We start from the raw sequence: 13,502 nt of genomic DNA, 5'->3' as shown, positions 1-13,502 counted from the left end.
CAACACATAAGCATCATCTTCCCTTCCTGTCAGAAAACTAAACACCTTAACTGATTGCAACCTCAACAATCAAACATGATCATCAAAATTATGATGTTCATATCCAACTATAAGAGTAAAAGATGTGCGTAATGAACAAATACTAAATAAGTAGGTCCAGGCCAGGGAGGCACCACAAACACACAGGCAAGACCCAGACATGATAGATAAACCACAAAATCACGCAACATAAACATCCAGCTGAACACATCAAATATACAGACTAACAAAGTCACAATACATAGACCATTGTCACTATGACACCATATGGGATATTTAGCATAAGGCAATAGGCCTGCCCTCATGCATACACACACACATGATGTCTTAACCAGGGCGTCAGGTTAGCCTCCATACAATACACATTACATTCAAAAATAAAAAATAAAAAAGTGCAAAGCGTCCCATGCAATGGAACACGCAGCTCTGTGATGTAGACTATCCCCAAGGAAACATCGAGCTCGCCATTGCCTAGCGCGCAGCCTCAAAGCAATAACGCCCGGTTAGTACATCCGCAACCCAAACAAGGGCCCATGAAATGCACAAAACATTAGTAGAAAATTAACGTGCCTTGTGCAGTCTCGTCCAATTTATCCTCATACAACCTCTTCTTTGCCAAGGACTCCATGTGACATTAGAACATGTAAGAAATAAGGATGAATCGACTGGCTGCAAGGAAATATCATGGCAGGTAAGAATAAATGTTATGGAGCCATTGCAGGCTTGCAACGTAAGTTCTGGATCTCATATTGCCTTCTCTAATTCCTCCAATAGCACTACAAAATGAGCAATTATTTTTCAGCTTACCAAATAACAGTATGAACGATGTATTTACCTGTGAAGAAATATATTAAACCAAAATTCAGTAGCAGGTATTAGTAAGCGATGATAAAAGGCACTATGACACTAATAAACCTAAACCGAAAATGTTCACTTTATAAGAAGTAAATTCCCACAATTCAATATTCACATGTCTATGTTGTGAGGAAAGTGGCATTGAGCTACCTAAGATATTTTTTGTTAGACAGTGAGCTAACTAAAGATACAACCTAATAGGCTCTTCCACCATAAAAAGGAAAAAATAAAATGCAAATTACTGAAACAAAGTGAATGTTTCTATAAATTAGGACAAAAGGCAAGTTTCTGAAGCTAGCTTTTGGTACTGAGAAGCTGAAAACATATGCTTGTCCCTAGACCCCGCAATAATAAACATCATATTCAGATATTAGCTGAAATAAGCCTTGAGACATTCTCTGCTTGAGCCAAGTCCAATCTCCGATTTAGAAATGTACAAAGTATGAATTCGTCTGACTAACAAATATGGACAGTGAGCCAGTAGTTTGTTCAAGATACACACCTATATCACAAGATAGCTTCACAATTTTTGAACAAAAATATTCTTGTCAGACCATAGATAGACACCTAATAAAGCAAAACTATTTTCTTATGCATGAGCAGGGGAAAATAAATTCTAACCGAAGGCTAAACACAAAAATATACAGGAATGTTGGAGACATAGCTTGCACCTCTATTCCAGTACACAAATGAACCTTCCAATACTCTTTAGACACATAAATAAAGGAACACTGGAAGATTACTCTACCTGCACTTCTATTCCAGTAGAGAAATGTAAGCTCTTAAGCACTAATCATTCTCAAAGACGACAAAAATCATAATCTTTTTGCTTTCCTGCTATCCATAACATTTCCCTTTTTAAAATGTAAACAAAATGGATATGATTAATTAGAGAAACTTATATGAAGAGAAGGAACAAACAAAACCTAAAGCCATTAGTAAGGTAAATTCTACCGCCATTTGTAATTGAGGCCATCTGGGAAATAATCTAATACAAAATACTCGACCGTGAAAGATGTACAAATGATATTATCCCATGATCCTTGAAAAATATGATATCTATAATATTCTTTGTCAATAAAATCCATTAGATAGCAAAAGTTATAACCAATTTCTATTAGAGTATCACCATTAATTGTCAAGAGGATAAACAACTATAAAATACAAAATTGTTATGATAGCATCAATAAAACCCACATAAATTATGATGCAATTGCGACAAATGACTAACCACCTTTTTAAGGTATCTATCACTTACTATCATAAGTATTTCTCAAAAAAATCGTACAATGAAATAGCTTACTGTACCCATGTGAAATATTTGGTGTATAAGGTATGTGATAATCAACACAACCGATTTAGAATGACCATAGATATGTCGATTCGGAATTCCCCTAGTTGTCTTAGTTCCATAGTGTGGAGGAAGGCACTATCTAAGTGATTGTTCGGCCATCAAAGCATGGAAAGTAAGCATAGGCTGCCATTCCATGCATACTCAATCCCCACAATTTATAACTTCATTCCAAACTAAGGCAGAATAAAAAGTGTACATGTTCTCTTAACAGTTTAGCATGTTCCTCTCGAGTTGTGTGACCTGTGCCTCCACCTCTGTAATGTAAGCCTACATACCAAACCAAATGAAAGCTTCAATTTTTACACTCAATTGTGCAGCTGAAATCGTGCAAAATACATCAGATTCTCCAAATCTAGACATTTCATCTAACCTGCTTTCTCTCCATGGAGACCTAGCCGTAGACTCACAATCATCCGCTTCTGCCGCTGCACGGCCCATGGGATCCATCAACACCCTCTTCCTTCCCCTCCCACTGCCAGCATTGTCCCCTCGCTCCCACCACGCCCTCTGCCGCACCGCATCAGTAAACCCCACCGTCATATTCCCCTCGACAACCGTGACCCTAGCCTCCTCCCTGTCTAGGAAATCCTCCAGGGTCTTCACAGCCACGCCGCCCGCGTATCTGGTGCTCCCAGCGCCGACGGGGAAGGGACGAGGACTTGAGCGGAAAGGCCCCGGTGGTGGAGAACTCCTTCAGCTCCTCCTCCGGCGTCCGCCGAGCAGCGACGGCCTCCAGCGAGGGGCGATCTCGCCTCCGATGCCTGCTGGGGGCGCCTTGCCATATATGCTACGGTAGGAGAACCGGAGGCCACTCGTTCGGTCTCGGGGGGGGGGGCTCAGAACGCTTGGTTTTCAACAGGTTTAAAGCTAAAAATAATACTACTCCATATAGAAGAGAAGCCTCATCACTCCCACTCCCTTGCTCACCAGGCTGCCAACCGACCGAACCGGCGTACAACTCCCTTGCCCATAGACAACAATGTTGCATCGAACCCAACAAAGAAAGAGCTTCCCTCAGGATAAAACTGAAGGACATAAAAACAAATATTCTCCCTCTCGAAATAATTCCTGCCAACTAAACCCGATATTTCCGTAGGCACATCAAGGTAAATTTTGGCAACCAGAACATCGGCAGTTTTACGGACCAGGTCCCATGCCATATCAGATCCATCTCCAGCTGGTACTATCAGAATCTGGAAGTAAAAGGATGGCCATATAAGATACTTAGAACTTAGTAAAAGAGGTAAAAAAAAATACAGCCAAACCAATAATTATACCGACCTCGAAATTGCGCAACATGAGGACCCAAACATCTAACCTAGCTGAAATAATAACAAAACAGCCATGCCTAGGTCCTGCAGGAGTTTTCCTAACCATCTGGAGGATTCTAAGTGCCAAAACCAATGCAAGAGAAAATCACCCACCATGGTGATGCCCAAAATACTTGTTTCCAGTTAACATATCCACTTGTGTAATTTTATTCGATAGAATGTGTCCAACAATTTAACGTGTTAGAGCAGATTGCAAATCTGCATGCAGGCTGGCGATGTTGTTCCATACTCATTCTCCTTATATAACCTTGCCACAAATTTAGTTGATCATGTAATATCTATGAAATGTTAATAAAAAAGAGTTCAGTAAACAATGAAAAGACAATATATAAATGATTTAAATGAAGACAAAAATCTGAGAATTTACTTCTAAACAGGAGGCAGTAAGCTCTTATTGTACACGAACACCATTATTATTGAGAATTTGTCCTAGGCCACCTGTATCATAAGTAATGCATACATAGCACTTCAGTTATCAAATCTTATACATAAGAGAGAATGAAGGCTGAAGAACAATCACTCACATTAAGTCAATTATTTGTATATAGTGCAGGCAAGTAAAGAGCATTGAGTTTTCGCTCATAATGGCATGCCGCCGATATATCAAATAAAAAGGACGGAAGGAAGGTAACAAAATATCATGCATTATGCTACAGCCTAGAGCAAACAACTCATAGGGAGTAACAACTCATAGAATTGTTGAGATTAGAATAATATTCCTTCTGCTAGTTTCAGCTGCTCTCAGTTTAATGAGTGTACAACATGGAAGGCAGATTCCAGATCCACTATTTGGATTGATTCACAATGAAATCCTATGCATGTTCAGAACTTGACATTTAATGAAGGAACGCAACAGTATCTAAATCTTTAGATGTGGATTCGTAGATCGTAGCTAGGCTAGAAAAATTAGAATAATGTTCTTTATAAATTGCATCAGGTTTCTATAATTACTCTCAGAATTTAAGGAACATATAAAAGGGCACCTTAAGTTTAGCAAACAGCTCCTTGCTAGTTGATAGGTTGGGATGGAATTCACAAACGAAGAATCTATTTCCCAGCCATGCAACTCTTCCTTCTCCAGTATTCTGTACGAAAAAATGGGAGGCATATGAACACGTATTCAAGAAAGTATACATCCTCCAAATCAAGAAAAGTTAGACATTCTAAACAAAGAGATTGGCTAATCCATTGGCTATTGGTCTGTTGTCATCGTAGATATTTCACATGAGAAATTATGAATGGATGGATCAGCATTCACTTTAGTTATGCAACCCAGTATTGTGCAAGGTACAATAGTTTCAAATTCTCACCATATTGATAAATCTTTACAAATCAAAATAAGAAAAAAAATACCACGGTACTTAACCTGACAGGGAAACAGATCAACAATGCAGTCCAGTGGAGGGGCAACTGCAGTCTGGAGATTGGGGAGGGCCATGCCTGCAGTCCAGTCGACGGGCAACCGCAATCTGGAGATCAGAATCCTCGTCGTCGTCCGCAGGGAGAACGACGGTGTGTCTCCTGAGAGCAGCTGTAACCAGGTTTACACCTTTAGTTTAATTTTCCACCCATATCTATGCACAAGTTGCTTGCTTATCATAATGCAAAACCGTCTATTAGAATAAATATCATGGTGCAAAGTAAATCATGGATCACAATAATATAATAAAATATGTAATCATGGAATACTTGTAAAGCTGCTATGGTAGAACAGAAGAACAGTAAAAAGACATCACCCAAAGTAAGCATGGCCGGAGCGAGACCGGATATTGGTCTGACATTGTTCAACACGTAAAAGTTGCAGTCAAAACTGGAACTCTCCTCTTAAAGAATAAATATATACAATAAAATCATCAAAATTGGCGCCAGGTTTGCTCATGTCATTATTATCAAGCCAATAGAAGCTTACAAAACATATCTCATTTCATCAAGCAGCTTGTGTACATCAACTCATAAAAAGGGAAAAAACGCACATATGAGGTAACAATCTGAACAGACAAGTGCAGTGACAAGAACATGCAAAGCTTACTTTGCTATGCGTTTCTACTCTTCCCCATTCACAGAACTTGTAGCACAATTTCAGCATATATTCATGCCAAGAAGGAAATCTAGCATGATAAATAATAATCGGAATATTGAGCAGCAAACTTTGAGATAACAATCCAAAAAAGATGAAGTTAAGTGACACTCACCAAGAGAACGCACAAGATCCGAACTCCATCTTATTTTGCATCCGGCGTCGGAACTAAGCATGGACCACCAGTGATGAAAAGGCCACCACTGAAGGACTATAAATTTCAGCAAAGAAATCAACTACTACACCAAGAGAAGAGCTTTACATGACCTGCATGCGAAATTCAGTAGTTGACCTCACAGATCCGCATCCTATTGATGGATTCACGAACCCGCAATATAATAATATGAGAAAGAATAGAACAAATCAATCCCTAGAGTCCACGTGCAGTACTTGTATTTCATCACCATGGCTACCAAAAGCGACATGGGAGGACAACCACCAGGACATCAAAATTGCTGACCACCGCCACCTCCTGTCCTTAGTCACGAGGGATTGAATCGGGAGGAATACTCGCGACCTACTCGGTAAGGAACTACAACATCGTGGCGCTCATGCGCTCGCCCCAAGACACAGCGGCATACTGGAGGGCTGGGAGTTGGGGAGGGAGGCGGCCGGCGCGCAGGGTTCACTGCAGACGGCGCACGAGAGGTGTAGTAGGACGGGAGCTCAGGGGTTCGTAGAGGAGGCGCAGGCGATGGGGGAAGCAGCCAAGGCGCGGCGGCGCCGGAACCACGCCGGCGACCGAGACCGAAGTTGGAGCTAGGGTTTCACGCTGTTGCGCGTGCGGACGCGGACATGCGTCGTGGTGCAGGGGAAACGGAGGAGGAGACCGGGGCGGAGCCTCGCCGGCAAGCAGCAGCGGCGTATGTGGTCGGCGACGGCCGGAATCGAGGCGGCAGCGAGAGCATCGCCAAGAGGGAAGCGAGCGTGGTCTCGGTGCGTGTTGAGAGAGGGGCGTGCGCGTGCGTGTGTGCTGGTCCCACTAAAAGCGACACAGTAAGTGCGGGGCCCATCAGCAGACAGTCACACGTCCGCGCCGAGGATTAATTGTTGTAGTAACCCTTTAGGGCATCTCCAACATGCCGACCCATCCCGCGCCCGCGCGTTCGAATGGGTCCAGCCGGACAAAAACGCGGCCCAGCGCGCGGACCCATACCTAAAACGGATGGTCACGACGTCCAGGGCTACCCAAACCCGGTCCAAATCTGGGATGAGTTTGCGTGGCCGCGGACGCCGAAGGCTGGTCGCTCGCGTCCTCCCCTTGTTCGCCCCTGGCTCGCCTGTCTGTCTTCCAAAACACAAACACTCCACCCCACTCTCAAAACCTAGAGATGGCCGACGAAGCGACTGCCGCCGCCACCGCCACCATCGGAGACGAGGCACAGCTCGCGGCCGTTGCCGCTCCTCCCGTGGAGGCGGCTCCTCAACTGGACGCTCCAATGGTCGTGGAGCCCGGGCCGCCGACGAAGAAGGCGAAGCCCGAGCTCACCGCGGAGCAGAGGGCGATGGAGACCAAGAAGCGGGGGGACCGGCGCAGGGCGCTCGAGCAACGGAAGAGGGACGCCGCCGCGGAGGAGCGGCAGCGGGCGGCGGAGCAGCTCCTCGAACTCCAAACGCAGGCGAAGGCGAGTGTCATTCAAGAGCAGGCGCAGGCCATGCTCTTTTACGGCCACACAGCGCTCGGCCAGCACATGATCATCCCGGGCACCGGCACGGCCTCGGGGGGGGGAGCTCTGCCTCGTCCGTGACCCGGCCCTTCCTCCAAGGTCAACTGCCCCACCGACTGCCCCGTTTGCGTACACGCCCGGCGCGCACGAAATGGGGGCGCATTCATGGCGGTACGCGTACCCGTCACGGGATGGGTCACCGGAGGTGGGCGAGTCCATGCTAGGGCCGTCACCTTCGTCCATTGACCTCAACCGTGCGCCGGCGAACTCCAAAGGCCCCAAGCACCTGGGAGCAGCAGCGATGGCCGGTGCACGCAACCTGCTCGACGATTTGTCGGCCGAGCGCGCGCAGCCACCGTTGCAGGCACCGTCCACCGTGCAGGCCCCTCCGTCTTTCCCGCAGACAATGCCGACGACCGTGCCATATCCTTCGACACAGCAGGCTCCCCAGCCACCTCCCATTGACACACAGGAGGACACTGTTGACGTCAGAAACCCACCGGCGGGCAACGACTGGCCAACACCGTAGAGCCGGGAATGACTAGGGCTGCGGCTGGCCCCAGTCCCTCAGAGCGACGGCCCGCAAAGCCTCCTGGTCGCGCGCCGATGCGGGTTGCAAGGGCGTGCCACCTGACCTATACCTGGTCAGGAAGGTGTGGATGATGCCTCGCTTAGTTTCCTGCAGGGCACACACGTACACGTTAAATACGAGCCTCGATCGGCTCTCAGGTTGTCCTCGTGAATCGGCTCATGGAGCCGATCCACCCATGATTCGTCCAAGGTGGCCGAACATATGGTGGTCCTGCTTGATCAAGATAAAGCATATGAGATCCACGACGATCTAGGGTTTTCACCGCATAATCGGATCATCCTACTCACGATTGGGCCTCGCGCTCACGCACGGTAAACGTAAGCCAGCCCTAGACAAGGCCTAAAAACCAACACTAGGTTGATCCTCGGAACGTCTCGTCTAGGGGCAGCAAACTACACCACCGCATGCCGCCGGATCCTCCAACCCTTTGTAAGGCCTAACTATTGCAGATATTAAACTAATCCTTGATGAATCAAGGAGCGACCATAACGGATCAGATCTACTAAATAAAGATCAAGCGGGGTGCCGCCCCTGCACCCATGATGAGGCACAAGGACGGCTAGACGCGCAAGGGTTGCACTACGCGAGCATATTATGCTAAGAACGATGCTAACCCTAACGCGTCTATGATAACTACGTTGCTCGCCATCAAAAGGCTTCGATACGAGCAACGCATGAACAACTAGGCAGGCTCGTGCTGCCTAGATCGCGAGATGCGATCTAGGCAGCATGGTGCTTACCGGAAGAACCCTCGAGACGAAGGAGTTGGCGATGCGCCGAGATTGGTTTGTGTTGAACGTTGGTTGTTGTTTATTCCATAAACCCTAGGTACATATTTATAGTCCAGGGGACTTTCTAATGTGGGCGTGCACCAAACCGTGCACGGGTAAAATTCTAACTTCTAAACTAAGATGCGATCTAATATGTTACAGATACATGGGCAGTTTAGCCCAACTTGGTATAAAAGGCCGATCCACGTATTTCTTCCATGTACAATCTTCACGTCCATCTTGATCGCGGCCCACTTCTGGCTTGGTCAAATTCTGGTGATAACACATGCCCCCCTGGTTTTGGAAATGACATTTCCAAAATCATTACGCTCTCCTTTCGTCGGGTCATGTCGTAGCAGAGCAGAAACGTCGCAGAGTCCTTCATCATGACAACTTGTCTTCTCAACTTCTCTGCACGTTTAGACGGTTCTGGCACCACCTCCTCGGGAACTACTGTGGCATTGAATTTTTACTATGCTCTCTTTTATTTAACCGCAGCAAACAGTCACCTTCCTCATCCCCTTTCGCGCTAGCCTCCAAAAAACCCTCCTCTGCCACCATGTCTTCGTCCTCCTCTTCTTCCTCCTCATCAGGTCTTTCCTACGTGTCCTCTCCTATCCGAGAGGAGACGCCTTCGTGGGGCACGCGGCGGCGTACGACATCCTCGCCCCAACGAAGTGGGACAAAGAGGACCATGACTCCTTCGTCTGGTCCGAGGATGACAAATCCTTGACCGACGGGGAGAGTGACCTCCGCTTCCTCGCCGTTGGGGAACCGGAGGAGGAGAGCGACGACGACAACTTCTCCTGTGACTTCACCTCTTCCGGGGAGGAAGGGAAGCAGGGAGAGGAGGAGGAAGACGGCGATGAGAGCTCCTTCGACGAGCCGCCGGCCAAGCGATTCTGCCCTTGGCCGGGCAACTTTAGTGACTTCGACAGCGACGAGGACAACGCTGACGGAGAAGATGAAGACGACGAGGGCCCAGTCGGCGGCCATTGGAGCGACGACGAGCCTGCCGGGAGCAGCGCCGACGGCAGCGACGAAGGCGACGATGAGGGCAGCGACGGCCCGTAGATTAGGACCTCTAGAATAGGATCGACGAGTAGCAGACGGGGCAATGTACCCCTCATATTTCCTTTTGAGAGCAATTAGCTCTTTATGTAAAAAATCTTGCCTATCAATGAAGAACTTTTTCTTTTCCCCAATTTGATTTTGCCGATTTCTTCTGAGCTTAATTAAGCCGATTCCCTCTTCTACTGTCCTTGCCGATAGCACCGCATCGGTCCTTCGAAATTCGCTCTTCCCTTCTTCAACTGATGATTTTCTAAATCTGGCAGAAAATGCAGGATCTTCAGGAAAACCTTTGAACTTTCCCAACCAAACCCAATAATCCTTTTCAGCACTCATCATCTGTGACGAAGGTTTGCAATGAAGGAACAGCCGATCGTATCCACCAAGCCTGCTGCCCCCCGAGTCTTGGCCCAGGCAAAAACTTAGCCGAATTAGCCTGGGCTTGATCATGCAGAGCCGGCCAATTTACACATAAATCGGCTTCCCAAAGCAGAGAGCCTTCAAGGCGAGCTGCCCCGCGAGTTTCTCCAGTCTTCTCTTAGCGCCCTGCTGGTCGAATCAGCCCCTTTCTGCACGTCCAAACTGCTCTTGAAGAGAGGAATTACTCCATTGAGGGATCCCCCCTCGTGCTTCATTGGTCCTCTGATCGTAACATTGATCTCCTTGAGTCGATGGCCGCGCATCGGCTATTTCTCAATTCTAAAGTCGATGCCCTTGCATCGGCTGTAAAAATGTTTAAAAATTTTAGGCCGATTTGTGTATCGGCCCCCATACTCAGTATTATCTCATATCCTCGTGTTTTATCCATCTAGGTGCCCCCCGAGCCGATTCTGTCAAGAGGATTGATGGTATCGGCTCTTCAGGTAGTCCCTGTTGGGTTAAACGTTGATCCTAGGCAGAATGGATGGTGAGGATAATTTTGGGCCGATTGCTGGAATCGGCCTCCATGTTGCTTGCTCGGTGAAGGTTTGTAATATCCCTTCATCAGTTTCGGAGGGCCGATCGCAAGGATCGGCCTCGCCATGTTGCTTATTGACGTAGTCTTGCTACTCGTCCATGTCGGCGGATAAAACCAGCCCAATCTCTGACCTTAGCACGTTGGTGCGCTTGCTGTTATCCATGTCGAGTGCACTGTGTAATCGTGGAGCACTACACTCCGCCGGACGAATGAACACCATGTTTGTGCCAGCCGATGTATCATCATCGGCTCTCTTTTGCTTGGGGCGCCACTCTTTTCTTTGCGGCAGTCCCTCCTCATCCAGGGTCCTCTGGACTTTTGCAGCCAAATCAGGTCGTGCCTTCCTCAGCGTATGCAAGTACATCCTTTCGGCTTCCTCCAGACCGCGCAATCGATGAACCCTGCGTTTTTGTGTATGGCTGAGACCGTCAGGGCACCACCTTGGACGGTGGCACCTGTCTTCTTCGTATTCTCCTTCGTCTTCTGAATCCTCGAGATCTTCCAACGGAGGGGTCTCAGCACGTCTGTTTTGCGGTGGGAGAGGCCCTAGGCGCTCGAACACGGACACGTTGGCTGTCTCCTTCTTTTCCGGTTGCATTCTGGGCAGTTGCCGATTGTTGGTAATCGGCTCATTCCTGAATCCCAGCAGTGTCTGAAGAAGGGGCAGTGCCAATGCCTGTCCGTATCGTCCTGCTCCCTGCCGTGGCGCTCCTGCCGCTCCTCATCATGATTATGCCGGCGATGTCTTCCGTCGTTTATGGTCATCCGACCTCTTTCATCATTGTTATCGTATCGCCGGCGTTGGTCATATCGACTAACATACTTGTTGAGGAGGTGATCAGAGAGGGGTCGTTGGTATCTTATGTTCTTCACTTCCCCCTCTGTGACGTAGCGCTTGCCATCTTGACGGAGCCGATCGCATGGAGCGGCCCCCTCTGTGTCCTTGCTCCGAGAGCAGCTGTCCTCATCCCCGTCCTTCTCGGAGCGGTGTCCAAGCTCTACCATACGATGTTGGCTGAGAAATCAGGCTGGCACCCTCCAAGGTGGGTAAACTCCACCATGTTGACGGCGGGGAAGGGGTGTGTGTCGACCTTCATGGCGTACTTGGTTAAAAATTAATCGCCCATTTTCTATCGCCACTTGGATCTGCTGACGCCACACCCTGCAGTCGTCGGTGGTGTGGGTGAACGTGTTATGCCACTTGCAGTATGGCTTTCCGTTCAGCTCTTGCACCGTAGGAAACTTGTGGCCTTCGGGTACCTTTATGTGCTTCTCCGCGAGTAAGAGGTCGAAAATCTGCTCGGTTTTCGTCACGTCGAAGTCGAACCCTCTTGGAGGCCCCGGTGGCTTTACCCATTTGCAGGTTATCGGGCCCGCAACTCGAGTCCACTCAGCTATCTGCGACCTCTCGCTCTCCCGTAGGACCTTCATCTTCGCTTGCGTCAACCATGGTAACCACGCGCTTGAATTTATCTTGGTAGATATCCGGGTGGCGTTGCTCATATGCTGACAACTTCTGCACCATGTGTGCTAATGAAGGATAGTCCGCCTGGGAGGCCACTTCCTTGATCGATGATGATAGACCCACCACCGCCAATTCGACTGCTTCTTTTTCGCTTACATGAACCGAATAGCATCGGTTCCTAACGGTCCTGAAGCGCTGAATGTATTCTGATACCGTTTCTCCGCGCTTCTGTCGTACTTGGGCTAGATCGGCAATGCCAGCCTCGGAAGCCTCTGAGTGATATTGCTCATGGAACCGTTCTTCCAGCTGCTTCCAGGTCTGGATTGAGTTCGGTGGCAGCGACGTGTACCATCCGAAAGCCGATCCTGTGAGGGACTGTGGAGAAGTACCTCACGCGCAGCTCGTCCGACGCCGAGATCATGCCCAGCTGTGCCAAATATCGGCTCACATGCTCGATGGAGCTGGAGCCATCTGATCCGCTGAACTTTGTGAAGTCCGGGAGCCGATATTTGGGTGGTAGCGGGATCAATTCGTACTCATTGGGGTACGGCTTTGTATAGCCGATCGCCTTTCTCTTCGGCATCATGCCGAACCGATCTTTCGAGGATCGTACAAATTTGATCCGCGGTGATGGCTGCAGGTGCCGAACCCTGAAGATTCGTCGGAGTGGCGTACTTAACCAGCCATGCCTGTTTCTCTGGTTCTGAGCCAACTGCAGGAGCTGGGCTCGGGAGTTTCGTCGGGGTGGCGTATTTAGCTAGCCACGTTTGCTTCTCAGGGTCTGCCTCCGACGTTCCTCCTGTTGCCCCAGAAGTCCCTGCTATAGCCACCTGGTTCGAGGGTGCCCAGGTGCTGCAGTCTGGCACGTATGCACATGCGTATCCGTGCGGGATCTCCTTGGGCGCGTCCTGTAGGAACTGGTAGTCACTGGGGTCACCACCAATCTTGTAGACGACAAAAGCCGATGAGTTCGGCGCTTCGGGCGCTGCCAACGCGAATGGCAGCGGGGGACGGGAATGGAGCGGCGCTTCCCCTTGGTGAGTCCCTAGGGCTGGTCCCGACGGAGAGTATCGATGGCTCATGATCTCTCGGATCACGCGCAGCGCGACGCGCTCCAACGTATTCACCGAGGCTCTCGGAATGGCGGTGCAGCGAATGAGCCACCATGAAGTTGATCTCCGACGCGGCGACCTGGTGCGTTCTTCGGACGGGGTGGACGGGTCCACTCCATCAAGCGCGCCTTCAGGTGTGAACCCCTTCCATCCGATGCCATGGGAGCGGGTCCCGTGGAAAGAGCCGATTAGGTCGGCTTCGAGGGCAGAC

General features: G+C 48.8%; 1 protein-coding gene and 1 pseudogene across 2 annotated transcripts; both read right to left on the bottom strand.

The window, feature by feature from the left end:
• Positions 1 to 296: 296 nt before the first annotated feature.
• LOC124697603 lies at positions 297 to 3,154 on the bottom strand (annotated as a pseudogene).
• Positions 3,155 to 3,170: 16 nt separating this feature from the next.
• On the bottom strand, positions 3,171 to 6,049 carry LOC124700739. Of its 2 annotated transcripts, none has more exons than XR_007001818.1 (4): positions 5,772 to 6,049; positions 4,946 to 5,110; positions 4,563 to 4,664; positions 3,171 to 4,017 (listed from the first exon to the last, which is right to left on the bottom strand). XR_007001818.1 is itself a non-coding variant. In XM_047232819.1 (4 exons), exons 2-4 carry the CDS (start codon positions 5,015 to 5,017, stop codon positions 3,172 to 3,174), a joined length of 444 nt encoding a protein of 147 aa, XP_047088775.1. In that variant the 5' UTR covers positions 5,018 to 5,110; positions 5,772 to 6,049; the 3' UTR covers position 3,171. The 2 variants fall into 2 exon arrangements, 1 of the variants encoding a protein (XP_047088775.1); XM_047232819.1 differs by having other exon boundaries at positions 3,171 to 3,441.
• Between the last annotated feature and the right edge of the window lie 7,453 nt (positions 6,050 to 13,502).

This window comes from Lolium rigidum, chromosome 3, assembly GCF_022539505.1.
Source record: "Lolium rigidum isolate FL_2022 chromosome 3, APGP_CSIRO_Lrig_0.1, whole genome shotgun sequence".
In the NCBI taxonomy this organism is placed as follows: Eukaryota; Viridiplantae; Streptophyta; class Magnoliopsida; order Poales; family Poaceae; genus Lolium; species Lolium rigidum.
This window is presented reverse-complemented; position numbering and strand designations above follow the sequence as displayed.

Excerpts from the sequence above, each read along its gene's own strand:
- LOC124700739 (XM_047232819.1), bottom strand. The coding sequence starts at position 5,017 with ATGGCCCTCCCCAATCTCCAGACTGCAGTTGCCCCTCCACTGGACTGC. Across the intron at positions 4,665-4,945 it reads TTGATCTGTTTCCCTGTCAG|AATACTGGAGAAGGAAGAGT; the intron begins GTTAAGTACCGT and ends TTTTTCGTACAG. Across the intron at positions 3,442-4,562 it reads AGCTGTTTGCTAAACTTAAG|ATTCTGATAGTACCAGCTGG; the intron begins GTGCCCTTTTAT and ends TTTTACTTCCAG.